This window comes from Perognathus longimembris, chromosome 19, assembly GCF_023159225.1.
Source record: "Perognathus longimembris pacificus isolate PPM17 chromosome 19, ASM2315922v1, whole genome shotgun sequence".
Taxonomy (NCBI): Eukaryota; Metazoa; Chordata; class Mammalia; order Rodentia; family Heteromyidae; genus Perognathus; species Perognathus longimembris.
The window spans coordinates 24,649,975-24,670,480 of record NC_063179.1 but is presented as its reverse complement, the minus strand read 5'-3'; the positions used below and the strand labels follow the sequence as shown (position 1 = coordinate 24,670,480).

Below are 20,506 nucleotides of genomic sequence, written 5' to 3'. Positions count from 1 at the left end.
GTTGTGTGGTGTATACACACACACATACAGGATTATATGTTTGACCTTTGAACTCTGCTCTGCTGGTAAAGAGATAGCTATCTAGCGTCCCCAAAGCTTGCAAAAGTATATGACAGCCATCTAGGTCTAGTCTCAGTTTGCATAATTTCTGTGGCTTTAGCTGTCTTTTTTTTTTTTTTGCCAGTCTTGGGGCTTGGACCCAGGGCCTGAGCATTGTCCCTGGCTTCTTTTTGCTCAAGGCTAGTACTCTGCCACTTGAGCCACAGCACCACTTCTGGCTTTTTCTATATACATGGTGCTGAGGAATTGAACTCAGGGCTTCATGTATTCAAAGACAAGCACTCTTGCCATGAAGCCATATTCCCAGCCCTGGCTTTTGCTGTCTTTACCTCCTGTTCAAATGCAGCCCCATCAAGTTCTTATGTTGAGATCTAAATGTATGAATATTTAAATGTACCTGAGAACTGAGCAGGGGTCCACTGATTATTAAATATTAATTAAAAGAAAATCTGATGTTTATACTATCTCTGTGTATCATTCGTCATGGAAGTGAAGTTATTATTTCTGTATTATTCAGTAGAATGCTGGACAACCACTAAATACTAAACAGGCACAATAAAGACATACAATGAAGACATTTCCTCAGCCACATCTGTGCTCTGGCTTTCATATCTGCTATATTATATAACACAATCATCTTAAGTCTTAATTTTAATGCATATTGGGTAAAAGACAACCAGTTGAGAACCCCAATGGATCTTAAAGGATGCAAAAAGATGCCTGCTAGCTGCCCATGCGTGGTCCATGCTCAGTTCATCTGTCTTAACCCTTGTGACTCAAAGCGTCCAGACTATAAGGATTAAAGAAACAAACAAGAAAACTTTTAATTATGTGAGGTTTGGAAAATCCAAAGGTTATGAAGGTAGGAGAACTTTTTCTGGGGTGGGGAGGCGGTAGCTATATGACAGAATAAAGAAGCATAACAAAAAAGCATATCTACCCCAAGGGTAATCTTTTCCAGATATTTTTCTGAATCCTGGGGGGGAAAATCCCCAGATATAAATTCCAGTAAGTTGTGTGCAATAAGGGTCTAAACAGCTTGAGGCTAGCCCAATGATCCCTGGTATAGCTAAGGTCTGTGGGGATTTAAGCTGCCCTGGTGAGCTAGTCAGTTTAGGCCACTCCCCAGGGGCTGGCTACTATTTTGCTTCTTGCCAGCACACCCACTAGAGGGCAGCAGGTGGAAAGGAGATGTCAAAATGGATTAATGTTGATGATTGACAACAGCTGCTGTCAAGGTGTAGTGCAAGGAAATGGGGAGCAAGAAGGGAGTTGATAGAGGGGAGTAGGTGAGAGTTTAACGAATGGATTTCTATCTGAAGCCCAAGAATAGGTGGGGGTACAGCATCAGCAGGAAGTTGGAATAGGTTTTCCTAAAGCAATTGTCTTCAGACTCATGTTTGAAGTTTTCTAAAAACAAATACATCTAGCACAAAAACCCCAGAACTTCTTTCCAAATCGTTCTATCTCTGTAGGAATTGGGCTTGTGAATATGTAGTTTTCAAAAAACTCCAAGTTTATTGTAAGTAACAGTCAAGGCTAGCCCCATACAGAACTTTGAGATGCCTGCTTTACATTAGAAAACTAACTTCATATAGTGAAGTATAGTGTAACTAACATCATGCAATGTGTGTAAGAAACATTCACAAGAGTAGCAAAGGTTTTTATTCTTCAAGTAATTTATCTTTAGTGAAAGAATGTGTGGAGGTATCTAAAAATGCTACAGAGTGGATTGTGTTGTACTTTTCAGAGGGCCACAACAGGCACAACCTCTTAACCTTTGAATTCTCACAACAAACCTGTAACTAGAAACGTTTTGAACCTCATCGACAGTTGGGAAAACTAGATTCCAGGAAGGCTGCTTTACACTGGTGAATCAGAAGCTATTGGTGTTTGAGTTCAGTTTATTATTCTCGATCTCAGTGTGCACTGATGGTCCATTTTTGTTCTTTCCCAGAGTTTATAAACAACCATTTTTTCAAACCATATAATTTCATGGAACTCAATGATGATAAAGTCCAAGTTCTGAGTATAACAGGAATGGAGTCAGGAAATAAGAAAGAGAAAGCTAGATGACAAGCAAAGGAAACCAGACCCAGAGAAACATAGCTTGTACTGTTTCTTTCACTTGTGGTGCCTCCAATGTGCCTATAAATCTACAAGTAAACACACTGGATGGTAAGCCAGTGGTTACAAGTAAATTAACTGAAGTGCAATAGACTCTATGGAGAGCTCAACAGAGTTCAACAAAATAGTTTCAAATTATTTTTAATTGGATTCTAACATTTAACACCTAGAATATTTACATAAAATATTTAAGGTATACTTTTGGGTATACTTAGATGAAGTACCAATACGGCAGTTTTTCACAGTCCTTTTCCACTTTGTAAAATGCTAGATTATATATCTCTAGTACTAGGGTTTGAATTCACTGTACTATTGGCATATGCTTTACTCTCTTGAGGCATGCTCGAAAATCTGTTTTGCTTGTTATTATTATTTTTTAATGGGGCTTTGCACTTTCTCCAGAAGGCAGCCTCAGACTACGATCCTCATATTATCTATACCTCAGGTGTGCCTTAGTTATATATGAGAACCATGATTCACAGCTTATTTGCTGAGATAGAGTTTCACTAAGTTTTGTCCAGGCTGGCTTCAAACCATGAATCTGCCAGTCTTTGACTCTCAAATACCGAGGATTACAGGTATATGTAATTGGCCAGCCACTATTTATTTTTGTATTCTACTATCTGCTTAATCTATGCCCCCCCTCCAATTTTCATTCCTTTTCAGGATGTCCCTTAAGAAAAGCTCCCTGCCAGGAGTTTTATCTCTTTGGTTCACCAAGGCATTTCAAGTTTCTAGAATCGAATAGCACCGGCAGATGTTGAGTACTGAGTACTGGTTGAATAAATCAACCCCTGGTAGCTTCATGAACAGTAGCTTTGTTTAAATGAGGAAAACTGAAGATAAGCAACTTCCTGCAGAGATAATACATGGCTGTGTGAAGCATCCTCACTTTGTGAATCATAATACACATTTGATTTTTCTTAGTGAGATGCCACATAAAGCTATAGGTCCTTATGCCTATATAATATTTATCGGTTTCTCATATTGTACATACCCTTCGAATACATGAGAAATTGGCTCTAGAATTCTACATGCCCAAATCTGTAGATTCTCAAGCTCTTTATATAAAAATTTAAAGTATTTATGTACAACCTATTTACACTCCCCATACTTTAGTCATATCTAGATTCCTAATATGTGAATGTTATGTGAAGGATGAATATACTAGATTGTTTAGGGGAAAACTACTGGGAATAAAGCCTACATGTTCAGTAAAGATGCAGTATTTTTTAAGAATATTTTTGCTACACTGTGGAGGTAGCTCAATGGTAAAATACTTAGCATATGTAAGCAAGGTCTAGATTCCACCCTAAACACCATATATACAAATATACCCTTCCATTAGTGAATCTAAGGAAGTAGAATCTATGAATATAGAGTGCAGGCCATATAACCAAATTGAGATTTAAAATAGTGTTAGGAAAATTTTTAGTAGAGCCTATATTTCAGCTGTGTTTTACTTATTCTTGAAAAAGCAGTGTGATATGATTACATTAACAGCATGTGACAATTCCCTATGTAGAATGTTCCATATTATTGTCACTTTAAAAATATGGTAGATCAACTGTACAACTCAAAGTGAAGGAGGAGGTAACAAGTCGGATAAGAAATGCTCACACTGCCTTACATATGAAACTGGAACCCCTCTGTACATCACAGTTATTTATTTATTTATTTATTTATTTATTTATTTATTTATTTATTTTTGCCAGTCCTGGGCCTTGAACTCAGGGCCTGAGCACTGTCCCTGGCTTCTTTTTGATCAAGGGTAGCACTCTTCCACTTGAGCCACAGAAACACTTCTGGCCGTTTTCTATGTATGTGGTGCTGAGGAATTGAACCCAGGGCTTCATGTATATGTGGTGGGGACTCTTGCCACTAGGCCATATTCCCAGCCCTCTGTACATCACTTTGACAATAAAGAAATAAATAAATTAAAAATATTTCAGTAAAAAAATATGGTAGATTGATTTCTCTGGTGGTTAAAAAGTAGGTCTAAAATATGGTAGACTCAAGCCCAAATCAAAGTTCAGCAAAATAGAACATCAGGAAGCCGGTACTTGAAAGAGGTGAACTGGGATCGAGGCAAAGTGGTAGAAAAATCAAGAGTAAAAGAGGAGGAAAATGCAGACAAGAATCCAATATGTGGGGGCTGGGAATATGGCTTAGTGGTAGAGTGCTTGCCTCGTGTACATGAAGCCCTGGGTTTGATTCCTCAGCATCACGTATATAGAAAAAGCCAGAAGTGGCACCGTGGCTCCAGTGGTAGAGTGCTAGCCTTGAGCAAAAGGAAGCCAAAGACAGAGCTCAGGCCCTGAGTTCAAGCCCCAGGACTGGCAAAAAAAAATATATCCAATGTATAACCTACAAAATTAAGAAGAGTAAGTAAGGAAGGAGTGGGCTAGGGAAGCATGGGTGAGAATGTTGAACGAGGTGTAACATTGATCAAGATATATTGTATTCATAAACTGCTTTGTCAAATGGCAACTCCTTGTATAATTAAAGATAATTGTAAAAATATGACTGATGAAAATCTCACAGCAATTATATTCGTTTCAATCGCTGGCTTTGCAGTTTTCTTGCCCTCTGTGCATGTTTTAATAAATGATCAAGAATGTTTCTCCATTTGCTCTACCCATTTAATTCTTGGGCTGTCTAGGGACAAGTGACAGGAAGCATTCGCTGGATCCATTCAGATGTGGCTGAGCATTCAGATGGATTTGCTAACAGATGTTTAAGTTGCCGCATTCTTTATAAGCCAGCATGAATGACAGGCTCAAAGGGTAGATTTCTAAAGCAAATGTAGCTCATAACCATTTCCGCATGGCGAAAGTTGGCAGCTCTTTGTTCTGTGCAACCTATGCTGCAGCCTTTAATGCAAAGGTGATTCCATTAGGAACACCAGCTTCTTTATGGAACTTCCTCTTGAAGGAATATTTAAAGTAGAGTCACTTGGAACAAAGTTGGGCAGTGCTGTAATTTCGTGATGGTCTACTCAGTCTCCCTGAAACTAGCAGCTAAGTACATAGGCCCAATGATTTCCATTTATATGCACAATATCAAAGTTAGAATTTAAAAACAGGCATTTAAAGTGTTCTGAGTGTTCCTTTCTGAATCAACATAACTAAAACAGACTCCATTCTTCTACTTGAAGAACAAATTCAGGACTAAAACTTCTCTTTTGACTCAGTATTATTCCCTGATGTCTCTAGTATTTATTTTATATCTAAGGAAGTATGCCTTCAATTTTTGGTGTTGCTTTAATTTCATTATTTTTGTTGGATTGTTTGATACTTTGTGAGCAGATACAAAAAACAAAGACAGAGGAAAATAGAAGATGCTTCTGACAACTTCAAATCTGGAGTTGTGAGTTTGGCTTGATGTTGCTTTACTAGAGGCCCTGAAACACGATAGTAGATTAAGCTGTGCTGAATATTGACTTGCCACCATGCACCTTAACAACTTCCAGCAAGACTGCATGAATGTGTGGTAGGACACAAAAAGGCATCAGGTACAATTAGTGATGATCCAACTGCTTTGCTGTTTTCATGTGCAGACGCAGTCTTTCCTTTTTCAGGGTGCATATTACATGTCTACATTCACAACAGTATATCTCATTTGATTTCTCTTTTTCTTCTAGCCTCTTTGTGTAGCTGGAAACCTTTGAGCCTCTCAAGGTTAATTCCTCTGTACCTGCACCTGGCCCCTGCAAAAATAGTGGCAATGACTGAATGAACACACAAGGCAGTGAAAAGATAAAGGGCATACTACAACGATATGCATAAGCATTTGCTTTATTTTTTAAAACACTTAAACATGCTCTGTCCAATTGGATCCACACAGAAATCCTTGGTACAGTCAGTTCAATATGGAGCCGCTGGATCTATACCAGTGATTCTCAAATGGGGACGTTTTGAGTGCTGCAGCTGAGGATGGGGTGCTACTGTTATTTAGTGAAAAAAGGTCATGGATTGATTGTTGCAGCTGCAACACACAGGCCACCTCCCACCCCAGATAAGCTATGTCAACAGTGCCAATGTTATGAAATCTTCACCTAGACCCTTGATCTCCGACTCTATTGTAACCATATGTTTTCAGAGCTCTTCCCACAAATATTTCCTGATTATATGCTGTACAGGCATACTTAGAATACCATCTAAAACTACTTTTCATAGTGAGGCATCTTCCTTAGACAGACACAGATTAACCATTTTTTTTTTAAAGCATGGGAAGCAAGGTCCTGTTTTGATTCTTGATTGCTGATCAAGGAGGAATGTCTGGCTTGCCAGCCCTGTTTGTTTAGAAAAAAGGACTTGTATGTAACTAGTACCTGGAGACGTCTACACAGTCCAAGAGTTCATGAGGTCACTGTCTGTACTCTCTTAGAAAAGTTACAAGTTCAGCTATTTCTGATGATAAAGGCTATTAGGAGAATAGAATCCACCTAGCAAAGGACCAGACAGATTTTAAATGCCACCCGTTTAAAAGAAATCCAGAGACACAACACTAGCAAATTAGTTTTATCTTTTCAGAAAACCATTTCTGCATTTTGGACTTAAAAAACAAGAAACATAGTCATTCAGAGAATTATAAAGAATCAGCCAGAAGTTTCTTTTTATCTGTTCACAATGAGATGTTTTCTTCTATTATGTATAGAAGTGATCCCCTGAGTAGGTATAGTGGTATAATATTTGCATAGCTTTACAATTCAGTCTCTAGCAAAAATTCACTTGTCTCAACCCCAAGAATCTAAAGATGCTTAGACAAAGGAGAAGGAAGGACCCTTAAGAGATCAACTTCTCTGTTTCTTTTCCTACTTTAAAAAAATTCACTGGTCACATATGCCCATAGAAGATGATGATAAGTGAAATATACTCCAAGATATGGAAATGAGGTTTTTTTCCTTTGTTGTTGTTGTTTTAAACGTACCATGTAAAGTTATTTCTTTTTTCTTTCATTTTTGCTCCCTTTGGGTTATCCTCTGTTATCACCATATTTAATTTTGGTACCCTGGATATTTTATATATGTTTATCTGAACTGGGGAAGGAAAAGGGAACAACAAAATGGTGAGACAACAGACAAAAGGTGAACCAATGCAACAGTGATACTCATAAGACACTATGTTGGAAATGAACTTTACAACTTGGTGTGTGTGTTTGGGGGGTATTGAGGGGAAGAAAAAGTGGGAGAAAAACCAAGGCAGGGATAACAATGTTAGACAAGAAGTATACTCTTTACCTTACGTATGTAACTGTAAATTTAAAAAAGTAAAAATAAAAGAAATTTTAAAAATTTATTGTTCAAAAGAAATTTGATGAGGAAACCCACTAGGTAAAATCAAATGAAATTGTGTTTGAGAAAGCACAGACTACCACACTGGGTTGGAAGGTCTGGTCTGCACATCCACCACTTAACCCCAACCCAGTCTGACCAGGTAATGCATTGTACTTTGGAATAATGGTAATTGGGAGAAAGTATTTTCTTGAAACAGCAGCCTTTTTGCCTTTGTTCTTCTTCCTTTGGTAAAAAAAGTAAACAAAGAGGGGATCAGTCTTCAGTGAAAAATCTGAGCTCTAACTAGCAACTATGTCAGTGTTTTACATGCTATTTCATTTGATTCTTGTAGCTTTCTGAATTAGAATGGATAAGAATATGATTCAATTTTTTTTTTAAGACAAATTTTGTCATTGGGTGCATATGGAGGACATTGTATCAGGTGAAATAAGGCAAGACAAGCATGGTCTTACTTTACAGTAAATCTAAGAAAGTTGAATTCTGGAGCAGAAAGTAGGGAAATTGCTGCTGGAGGAGGGAGGTGGCTCAGCAATAGAGAAGTGGGGTGATGGAGCCAAAGGTGCAAAGGTTTACTTAGAAAAAATTCTGGAGATTATCATATGGCCCAGTGACTATATTCAATATTTGAAAATTACTAAGCAGGTATATTTTAGTTGCTTCTTCCATAAAAAAGTAATCAATGTACTAATTACCATGACTTAATTATTCAACCATGCTTACATAGATTAAATAATATGTTGTAGCTGGGCGATGTGTGATTACAGACAGAACTGGATTCGTATCCCAGACTGGCTGACTGGTCCATGATTTCTTGCTCACACCATTAAGTAGGATCACTAAATGACCAAAGGGATACTCCACATTTGTTTTAAAATCAATTTCTCATACAATAGCTTTCCCCAATGACAACATGCCTTTTTTTCCTGCTAAAATATCAATGCCATGAGTCAGGCTTTGGTTTTTATGAGACGTTGTACTTTCATTGATTTATATAGATGAATTCTTTTAGAAAAATGGCCCAATGACAATGTTATGCCAGGCACAAGTCCCTTTACAAAAGAAAGAGTATGAAGCCTACAAGGAAAAAGAAAGCTTTGAGTAAAGAGATACAGACTCATAAAGAGGCAAAAGCACAGTCTGGTAGTGAATGTTGTGTGTTAAAAATGTTAGTACACATGTTAGTGGAGACAGGAGATGCCTTTCTTTTCTTCTGTGCTTGCGGAAATCATCTGAGTATCTATAGAAATAGCTTTCACCAGAGTCTTACAACTTGCCATTTCAGAAGAATTTCTGTTTTAAATCAACCAAATTAATTTTAATTGGTATCAATTACAATACAATTATTTACTGGTAAAAGGTAGAAGTCCTTAGATTTAAAATCCAAGTTCTCTTGATTCTGTCTGTTAAGAAGTGGCTTTTCATGTTTGCCTGTTAGGGTGTGTGTGTGTGTGTGTGTGTGTTGGTCCTAAGGTTTGAGCTCAGAGCCTAGGTACTGTCTCTGACCTTATGTGTTCAAGGCTGGTGCTCTACCAATTGAGCTACACAGCTTGACTTCCAGCTTTCTTGGTAGTTAAGTGGAGGTAAGAGTTTCACAGACTTGCCTGCCTGAGCTGGCTTCCAGCTGTGATCTTAAGATCTCAGCCTCCAGAGTGGCTAGTATTACAGGTGTGAAATATCAGTTCCTGGCATTGTTATTTTGATGACTGGCCACAGTTCCAACTAAGCCCCTTAGTAAGCGTGGTACACACGTACACACATGTTGTTTAAAATTTTGTTGGATATTTTAAATATAATTAAAATGTTTTGAAATAAAATTTAAAATTTAAGTATAATATAAATGATGTTTCATATAATATTTAAATATCTTTTCAAAGATAAAAGATTAAATATTTTACAAGTATACATTTACATTCAACCTTGAGAGTTTTATGTTTCAAGATAGGCTTTTGGTGGGGAGAGGGAAAATGAGGGAGGAGGTAACAAATTGTACAAGAAATGTACCCACTGCCTTACATATGAAACTGTAACCCCTCTATATATCACTTTGACTATAAATAAGTAATAATTTTTTTTAAAGATGGGCTTTCATTCGAATATTGAAAAGAAAAGATCTCTAAGGAACTGAGCTGAAAAAATGGATCCAAGTATCTACAGGATTCGTCATTAGGGTGTTTTGTAATGTAAAGTTTATTGTCCAAGGGAATAGAGACAATTTGGATTGTTAAATCTCTGCCAATATTTGAGGAAATTTATCCAACAGGTGGGGCACAGAGAGAGATGGTGTGTGTGTGTGTGTGTGTGTGTGTGTGTGTGTGTGTGTGTGTGTGACTCTGGATGACCTTGTCAAGTGGCTGGTGCATAGAAAACAGAGTTCAGGCACATGGAAATAGCCAACAAGACCTAAGAAGAGCATCCAGTTCAGAAGCATTAGAGTTTAGGGCTGAGTTCTGGTGTTATGGCATCTGGAGTAAATAGCAGGAAAAGGAACTCATTTCATCCCTAAGGAAAGCCCACACATCTCAGTTCCTATTTCTATTCCCCACAGCTCTTTCTAGACCCTTTCCATTGTAGGAGGGTTCCAACTTAATCCCTCACTGGTTGGGACTGGAGATACAGAGCAGCAATAGCCATCGTAGGAGAGGACAGGAAGTTCCAGGTAAGCATTCTGATGTTGACTTCCCACTGGATTGCTGGAAGATGGTAATGCCAAAATGAGCAAAACATTCTTCATGGATTTGAAGGTCTAGTGATTTTTAAATCTATAATACTATAACACAGAGGGTAGACAGTGGTTGCTGTGTCATCTAAAGGCCATTTGATTCCATTTATTTCAATCTCAACATACAACATGGAAACACAGATGGCATTACAACTCCATTTAGAGAAGGGGTACATAAACAATACCAGCTCCCTACACTCATCTTCCACCCACCCACTAAGTGAGAGCTTCTATGAAAACATCTCTGAAATGCTTTACATGTGCTTGTGACAGGGTTTACGACATCTGAATCTGTGCCATCTTGCTATGGAACTGTAATATAGACCTGATTAAGTAAGCTGTTATGCAAACAAAGATTGCTGCTGAATCATATGAAAGAGTGTGGATTGATTTTGAACAGATTTGGAGAATAACAGAAGAAAAGTCAGCTGAGGCTGAGGAAGTCCTCGAAGCCCCAGGGCCTCTGGGCCTCTAAAGTCATCAGGAAGCACATGGAGGAATACTTTCTCTGTATGACCAACTGTGCAATCAGATTTTCAAGGGTGTTTATGTTACACGTCATCCCCAGCTAGTTTCTACTGCCAACTAAAGATGATGAAGAAAGTTTGCTCTGGGTTTCACGATTTATTGACAGCATTAAGTAAATATTGCTGAAAAAGCCAACATAGTACTGTTGGGCTTGCTCTTCATAAAAGACGAAGGTAATTTGGAGGAACTGTGGCTCAGTCAATTGCACCTGATGACAAGTTAGGTGTGTGGAAGTATGGCTGGCTAACGTCAGTCCCACAGTAGCAGAGCCAGGCCTCAAAGATGCCTATGTTCAAATTGTTCATTAGACACAGTTAAAAGTTAACTTTGGGGCTGGGAATATGGCCTAGTGGCAAGAGTGCTTGCCTCGTATACATGAAGCCCTGGGTTCGATTCCCAGAACCACATATATAAAAAAATCAGAAGTGGTGCTGTGGCTCAAGTGGTAGAGTGCTAGCCTTGAGCAAAAAGAAGCCAGGGACAGTGCCCAGACCCTGAGTCCAAGCCCAGGACTGGCAAAAAAAAAAAAAAGTTAACTTTGAAACCAGCTCTGGGAAACAAACCACATTGACTTCAACACACAATGAGAAGAAAACCACCAAAGGCAGGTGCTGTTTGAGAGGGTTTTCCTAGGGCAAGCATGCTGCCTGATCCAGCAGAGGTTGGCTTGGCAAGTGTAAACTGGCATAGATTTCTGCATAGCTGAGCCTGGGTTAGCTCTTAGCCAGAGGCAGATAACCAGGTATCTCTATGAGCTGTTCTCTGACTGCACCAAACACCAAATGTATTTTCTCAGCCCCTTTCCTGTGTACCCCATAATTTGAGCCCCAGCTTAGGCTACTGAACTTGGTAAAAGGAAAGTGATATGTAGGGCCACCTTATAAACCAGGAGCAGGTCTTATCCTAGAAAGAAGAATGACTAGACAAATAGTTCATCACTGGCATAGGCAAAATGGGATTATTCATGGGTGGCCTTGATTCTTTTATTTGCTAATTAGTGCAGATATAAAACTAATCACTCACTGCCAGTTTCCTCATAGGTGTGAGTCAGCTTCTGTGTGGGCTCAGACAACCTCCAAGATTCTGTCTGGATTCTTCTTGGCCCATAGCTTTGAGACTTTTGTTGAATTCTGCTTACATTTTATGGTGTTCATGGGAGGAAGTTCAGACCTTTGTATTCAAGATCAAGTCTCATTGTGTGGTGGATAACCAAAACCTTGCTACAGCCCCACACTTAGGGAACTGGATAACAGCAGAAGGAGTTGTGGAAAACAGTACATAAGAAAAGTGGCTTGAATACTCCATCATGCAGCACTCAGCATGTCCACAGAGGAGTACTACAGTGCAACTCCTGCCACTTCACTGTGATACACCTGAGTCAGGGCTTCATGCAGCTAGCAAGTGTAGAAAGAGAAATGAATGGAGTAAGAAGCACTGCTAATTCCCAAAGGGGTGGGGGGATGCACAATTCACTAGACTAAGTGCTAGGGATTTACCAAGCTTGCCAAACTAGGATCATTCCTCTCCTGATCTATTACAATCCTATTCCTCTATGCTACATTCATCTCAATTCACTTTTATCTTGTTAGGAGTGTTAATAGTAGTATTTCCAAAATGAAAATTGAACAGGATTACTACCTAGTTAAAAATGGCAACCCCCTTGTACAAGTACTTAAAGATAATAAAAATGTTAAAAGGAACCCAAAACTCTTTAACAAGCTACGATGGTCTTACCTGAATTATGTGGCTATTCCTATCTTTACATCGATAAATGGTGAGCTTCTTCAAGTTGGGAGCATAAGTTAAAAATTCCTCTTTGGAACCATAAAGGATAAAACTTGCTGAGAGACTGTTTTGTGTCCTTATCTGCAAAGGTCTATGCTAAGAACTCCCGCTGGCACCATGCAGATTTACAGGGCCTGTTGCAACCTGCTGGATTTCAATGTCAAGGTAAATCTGTGATACCAGCAGGGCAACGTGACACAGGATTGCTGATACATGGACCTAGACTATAAGATTTCTTCTTGGCCTGGATAACTACTGAGACTGCAGCAAGTAAAGGACATACTCTTCCAGTGAGGCAAAGCTTTGAATTGTTCATTACTGAACATATTTATACCAGGGGAAAGCTTTAATGTTTACTCATTGCAACTCTGGTTCTAATACATCCTTGAAATATCTTTAATATGTCTTGGCAACTTTTCAGAACTCTGTGGAGCATCAACAATAGTAGGATGGGATGTATTAAGAAACTGAAAGTTCCTCACTCCATTCCATTATTTCCTGTTAAACAGAGAGGATAGAAGACTCCTTTCTTCCAAATATGTGTTGTGTCCATGTACATAGCATTATATCACTCTGTGATTAAAAAAAGAACATTAATTGGAGGATCCCAGTTCCTTTGGGTCATGGATTCACACAGTATACATTTCTTACTTTGATTGTTATAGAAAAATGTAACACCTTTTGCAGAATTTATCTGTAGAGTAGTAAGATGCTAACTGAGAGTCTTGCCTTCAGGCCATTCCTAAATATCTATCATATATATAGATATATGTGTCTAGCTAAATTATCTACTTTCCACAAAGTCCCTGTTCAATAAGTATTTGTGAATGTTAAATGCACAAAAAAGAACCACTCTTCCCAAGCCCAGTGTACAGAACATAATATAAATTCAGTAACTCAACAAACTGTTTGTCACGTTCCTCTCCAATCTCCTTCCCATTTCTGTTAATGTGCCTTTATCATATCAGCTGCTAATGTACTTCTTAGCCTTTTAAATGCTTCATTCCAGTGTCCACTGAAGTGTGCAATCCTGACTCAGGAAATTGTCCATTTCATCAGAGCCAAAGAGACCCTCCTCTTGTTGCTACTCCTCTATAGTATGGTTTGGGTCATTTTGGTCATTCACTGATATGACTTGATATTATTCTTGATGCATATATCTGATCTATTAATTCATGATGAATTCCTTGAGAAAGAATCATTGTAGTCCTCATGGCTTTAAGTGTAAGCATTCACAAAGCTCTTAAGAAATATTTATGCAATGGACTTTTAAAATGAATGATTCTAGTCTACCTTGGTTAGTTTTTTCTAGAGCATTTTGATGATCTGTCTTCCTCATACAGTGTACATTTTAAATACCTACAGTTCCTCATTCATTATTAGAAGCTATTCATGTCTCTGTTAGATTGGTCTTCATGGCCAAATGTGAAGGACCAATGCTGTTGCTCATCTGCTGACTGATTTGTAGTAAAGCTATATGGTATATAAAGAAGTACTTGTTATAGCCATCAGGTTTTTATGCCCATTTCTCATTAGTCATAATCGAGGAGGAGATATTGGATATAACCACTTGTTAAGCCAGCCAGGCCCAGCCCTATAAAAATGAGACATTGTTCAACATTCTTGATGTTGCAATAAGCAATTCTTTCTGAGACTGTAACTTTCACTGAGGGGCAGATATAGTGCTTCATATTAAGGATGAGAGACAGAGAGGGATAAATGTCTATTACAGCAATAGCTAATACAATGAGGGCATTGTTTAATGTTTGGTTCTCATTAAATTTCCCAAGGGCAATTATATTTAATGAAAAACATCCTTTCAAGCCTAGTATAGTGTTAATTAATGGTCTCCTCAAGGGTGAGGGGAGCTTCTCAAGAGTTCAAGGGCCAACCTTGCCTAGGCATACAGAACTGGCACCTTCTATCAGCTCCTGGGTGACTTTTCTAAAATTGATGCTTCCATGGTCACTCACCAGTGCCATTACATCTTTCACACTGACCAAACTGAACCAAAAAATAATATAAAACTCGATTAGTGCATGTATTTTAAAAATTCTTAGTCTGGGTACTGGTGGCTCAACTCTATTATCTTATCTACTCAGGAAGCTGAGATCTGAGGATTGCAGTTCAAGTCATCCCAGGCAGGAAAAGTCTATGAGATTCATACATACAATTAACCATCAAAAAGCCAGAGTAGATCTATGGCTTCAGTGGTAGAGAGCTAGAGTTAAGCTCAGGGATCAGATCTTCAGTTCAAGTCCCAGGATCAGCACATACATGCATGCCCACACACACTTCACCTGTGTGTTTTGCTTAGGAGAGGAAATAAACACAGTGATTTCATTCTGATCTGGTAGGAATAAAAGCACATGGCCCACTAATGTCATCTGAGGTCATGTCATGACATGTGATGACAATGACCAAACCTATTACGTAAGTGGCCACAACTGGCAAATGAACACACGCATGCATGCTCTCCTTGACCATGCTGACCTGCACCTACGTATACAACCGGCTACTCCATCCTTGATCACCATGCCATTTTAAGGAAGTATTCTAGAGTACCCATATAGTCCGGTGAAATTCTGGTTAGCTCAACAAGAAAAAAAGAAGGGACAAAGTTAAATACTGGTAGGATATTTGGTTTATCTTTACTATAAACCATTGCAGGTTCTTATACTCTGCTTTCCCTCAAACACAAAATCATTAAAAAGCAAAGTAAAACAAATGGTTAATATTAAACCCAGGTAATGAAAGAAATGGACTTATTACCTTGTGAAGATATTTGTGCTTTGGCATTCACTCAGCATTATTCACACTAGTCAAGATATTAAACAACCACCAGCAGATGAATAAACAATGATACACGTATGTATATAACCATATAAATATGTATATATTCCATAGTGAATACACATATATACATATTATATATGTATTATATATGTACACACATATAATGGAGTCTTATTCAGCCTTAAGAAGAGATCTTGGTATCTGTAAAGGACATTGGGCTAAGTGAACTTAGCCATAGCAAGAATATTATGCTATGGCTACATAGAAAAAGAAATATTATGTGATCTCATTTATATATGGAATCTTAAAAGAATAAAAGTGAAAGAAAAGATAGACAACAGTGGGTTCCAGGGTTAAAGTAAGGGGAAAAACATGGGAAGATTATATGCCAAAGGACGCAGAGCAGCAAGTATGTAAAATGAATAAATGTAGTGCTCTATAGTACACCATGAAGAACATAGTTAAAAGTTGTTCATTGTATTGTAGTATTCAAGACTTCTGTAGAGGGAGAGGGAAAAGGGGAGGGGGGAAATGAGGGAGGAGGTAACAAACAGTACAAGAAATGTATCCAATGCCTAACGTATGAAACTGTAACCGCTCTGTATATCAGTTTGACAATAAAAAAAAAAAAGACTTCTGCTAAGTGAGTAAATTATAGCTTCTTAGTGGAGTGGAAGGTGAGGGATGGATAACAAGAAGATGAATATGGTAATTAGTGCCTCTATAGTAACCATTGCATACACATTGTACAAACACATTGCACAGAATATTGTACACAGTGTTTTGTATAATACAAATACATTGTACTATACATGTGTTTTAAAACATCTGCTCTGTACCATAAAATGTACACATAACATTTAGTTCTTCAAAACTAGCTAATGATTTTTCTTTAAGCTTTATTTTACTAAAATGTTGAAACAGCTGAAGTAGGTGCTAACTGCAAATTCTCTAGAGCTCAAAATGAGCTCTAATTTCACAATGAAGAATGCATTTTAAAAATCTTTAAAGATTCTTACACCATAGTTTTTCCTTCACAGGCTTTAAAAATTTCTCAAGCCTTGCCCTGTAGAGAGGTCACCTTAGTGAAGAAAGGAAAGATTAAACCACCATGAGTTTGCAACAGCAGAGGATCTGAGTTGTAATTCTTTGGCTCAGAACCAGTATCTAAAACCAGCCATGAGAAAGGCTGCTGAAACGAAGCCCTCCCTTTTCTCCATGTTTGACTTGCATAGTGTTGACATTATTACACTAGAGAGACCCAAAATATTTCAAACAATTATGACTTCTTTTCTATAAATATTTTTGAATTGCTTTAAGAGACAGAATAACATATTTCACCCACTGCATTTTCTAAGTTACTCTGGTCACCCTTTGCAGCTCTCTGCTGTGTATTTATTTTTGGCTCCAAGGTCAGGGAGGACATCTGAAGGTGCTAAGTCTGCTGTTAAACTGTGTTTTCCAATATGAGTTGGGTGTTGAGTAAGGAAGTCAGCTACTCTTAAAGCAACATCAGAGTTCAGTGTCACAGCATGAGTAAAAATGTGTTGTTCCTATCTTTAGGTAAAGTTCAAGTAAGGTAAATAAATACTCAAGCCTCAAGATGATCCTTGAAAAAGCAGCCTACTCCTTAAGCAGAGAGAAAAATCCTTTTCTTTCTTTCTTTCTTTTTTTTTTTTGCTTTCATTACTCTTCCTGGTTTCTATTGTCTCTACAATGAAATGTAGGTTTGAAAATATTGAAACTTCTCTACAAGGAGAAAGGTATAAAAAAGAAGGGGAAACGACAGAGATGGCCAAGGAAATTCATAACTTCTGGGTATATCATTCCATTATTTCAGGTGTCTATTCTCTCAAACTCAAACAAATGATAATCATACAGAGAGTGAGAAATGAAATGCATGTGAAACTGGCAATTTCCTTTCTGGGAGAATATGATTAAGATGCCTGAATTCTGAGCTGTGGAGCAGACAATGATTTCCTTAGCCATAGTTGAGCTGGGAGATCAGTAGGTTAATAATCCTTCAGTGCTATTTCTTCCAGAGCCTAAGGACCAGAGACCAGGCTTGCCTTTGATATGAAAGCCCTTAGCATGCTCTGAAGCATTTCTTTTCAATATGATAACATCAGATACCAAAGCTTACTACTGTATTCCTTGCAAAATGTAGGCAGAGAAGTCCTGCTAGCTTATGATACTAAGACACATTTCCTGTTAGCTACTACCTAAAACTTAAATTTATAACTACATTGCCCAAAGAACTTGGATTTGACAAAGCTTAGGGTTGTTTTGTAACACTGGGGTCGGGACTGGGACAGCAAAACTCACCCTCACTTCCAGAAAAAGCATCACTTGAGCCTGCCAGTGCCAAGGTCAACAGCAGCTGCCAAAGATCCATACCTGTGGGACCTGCAATCAGAAGAAGAGCCAGATGAAGTCAAGCAATGAAAAGCAGATGCTACCATGAAAGGGTATTTAAAGAGTGGTTAAACCACGAGTGCTGGCGTCTCAGTCAGAGGAGGTATTCTAGGAGGTCATTCATGGCCCCAGTTTCATGAGGGCAAAGAGAAGGTGGTAATAAGTTCTACTTCCCGCAGGGGCCTCACTTCAGGAAATAGCATGGACACTAGAGATGTTCATTCCTGTGCGACATCTCCAGAACTACCTCAAAGCAAATGATCCCCACACACTGCCTCCAGAACAGAGACAGTGTGTTTTGGTTTAATTTCATCCAGGAATAGGGAAAAAAAAGTCCATTAACTTCACCAAGCATGGGACTTCGGGCTAGACAGGCCTTAAAAGGAGAAACAAAGTTATCTGTTGTAATAGAAGCATTTCTTCAGGATCAAATGAGCACAATTAACACTGAAAACATTGCCCAAATGAGCTATCTCAAGGAGGAGTAACTAGAAGCAGAAGGAAGGTGAGAAGCAAAATGAAACAAAACATCCCGGACGTTCAGCTGGTTTTGACTTTATGAGCCCTGTGGGCTTTGAAAGACTCAGTCCATTTGAAGCCAATTTGAATCCCAAATGTGGCTTCGCCTGAATCATTCAGTCTAAAGGACCAGGGCATTGATTGACATGCCCTAGTTAGGATGTATTTTCATTTAGAGGAAATAAGCTTCTCTAGAAAAAAATAAGTCATGGTGTCTATATGTCCAGGATTCTCTAGAGACAAGTTTGGACTGGCTGGGTATGAACCCAGCACATTGACTTTTGTAGAGCTGTTGCTGTTATCTGATCACCAATGCCAACTAGTTTAAGCTAAGCTACTGTATTTCTATAAAGGTGCATTATTTACAAGACACTCAGCCGTACCTGATCTTCATACCATCACGGCTTGCAGGAGAATGGCCTTAAAATTATTACTATCCAATCTTACAATAATGAAATAGCCATTCTTGCTATCCTTAATCAAGCTGAAATGATGAATAGGAATGTTTGGTTTCATAATCTTTAGGTACAGTGCCCTGTCACAGTGTAATTGTGAATGGGAATAAAATGTCTAGCTTTCTGCGCTTTCTCCTCTAGACAGTGGACAAGCATTCTGTTTTTTGTTGTTCTATCTTAGGTTCTGAAAATATTTTTACTGAAGATATGTCTATATAAAGAATATCTGCTTTTATCTGCAGATACATGTGCACACCCATGAGAGTAAGGAAACACAGCTACCCACAGACACAGCTTTACAGACATTGGTTGCAGTTATTACAACACCCAGGTTTTTAATTCTTAACCTGGAAGGCTATGGACTAATGGCCTGTGTCATGCTCATCTACTTTGCAATGTGAATCAGTGGACTGCTCTGCCCTGTGTCCTTTACTCCCAGGGCTTACACACTATGTAATCATATTTGAATCCTTGGGTATAAATGCATTTAAAAAAGGCTAAACCAAATATGTTATAGGCTGGAAATGTCATGCTGCTGATATCCAGATATTTCCCTTCTAATCTTTTCATGTTTTGAGTGGGGAACGCATCGAGGACTGGATTGTACACACTATTCATTTTACTGGTTATTCTCCATCATATGGGAGGGGAAAAAACTTCCACTGGCATATGCTGTCTTGATATCAGGCTGGATCAGTGAACTTCCAAACTCCTGGTCTCTTTAATTTTCTCTTCTGATTAAAAATACAAAAATCTTTGCATTTCCCAGAAGAGTGCTGCCTGTGCTTTGGAAATCACCTCTTGGAACAGCTCAGAGAGCCATGGGAGACATCATAAATAAGTGACAGCTTGCTTCATAAGAAAAGTAGGTGACCTCTCTCCTACCCCCAAATATTTGTGCTTTCTTTCTTTCACAGTGATGGGGGTCAAACACAAATACTACTGTAAGCGTGCTTACAATGGAATTACACTCCCAGCCCCAGTCCTGAAACATCTGAACACTGACTGTAAGTGAACTCCATTTCTCCCAAGAAAGGAATTTAAATGACCACACCTCTTTTTCTTTCTTTAAAACCAGTACTGGCATTTGGACTAAGGACCTCACACTTGCTTCGGTAAGCAATCTACCAATTGCTAGTCCCCAGTCCTCTTTGTTCCGTTAGTTATTTTTCAGAGAGAGTGAATGCTCTTGCCTGAGTTAACCTCAGAGAATGATCTTCCTGATCTTTGCTTCCCAAAGTCTAGGATAGCTGGGATTACAGATGTGAGCCACACAGCAGAAATACAGCAGACATAACTCTGTAGAACATATTCTTGCTCACAAAACAAAACAAGCAAACTGGAATCTCAAAGCAAAATAAACCAGAAATTTGTTTTCCTACTCCTATAGCAGAAAAAAAGGATAGCTAAAATTGCCACTCTTCCAAATGGGAGATGCAAGAAGTTCAATGCCACCTGAAGTATTGCATAAGGACTGGACTATAATCTTAAATATCTTCAAAATTATCATTTAGTAGTTGTACCAAGAGATTTCAATTTAATGAGTAAGTTTATGAGTATCTTGCATCTTGACGAGTGTCATCCCATCCATCTCTACCATTCTAATTTGGGATGTGAACCAGAAGAAGATGAACAAATATTGTTGGGTTCAGTAGGAACTAACTGTTTAATTAGATCTCTTTTTCCCCTTCCACTGCTGTGGGCTCCAAGGACATGACCTTTGAATGAAACCTTCTCTGTACTCCCCTGAAGAAGACTTTAGCATTACCATGTGACTCAAGACAACAGACATTTGGTAGATTG

The 20,506-nt window shown here is 38.4% G+C and overlaps 1 protein-coding gene across 2 annotated transcripts in view; it reads right to left on the bottom strand.

Annotated features, from left to right (window-relative positions):
- Ghr (growth hormone receptor) overlaps positions 1-20,506 on the bottom strand; it is a 239,746-nt gene that overhangs the window by 107,639 nt on the left and 111,601 nt on the right. Inside the window, exons 2-3 of one of the 2 annotated variants that reach the window (XM_048368191.1) lie at positions 18,349-18,355; positions 17,640-17,726 (exon numbers count right to left, since the gene is read on the bottom strand). In XM_048368191.1, coding sequence (XP_048224148.1) covers positions 17,640-17,709 — 70 coding nt within the window. In that variant the 5' untranslated portion in view covers positions 17,710-17,726; positions 18,349-18,355. The remainder of the gene's footprint in view (positions 1-17,639; positions 17,727-18,348; positions 18,356-20,506) is intronic. The other variant, XM_048368192.1, reaches the window with a different exon arrangement.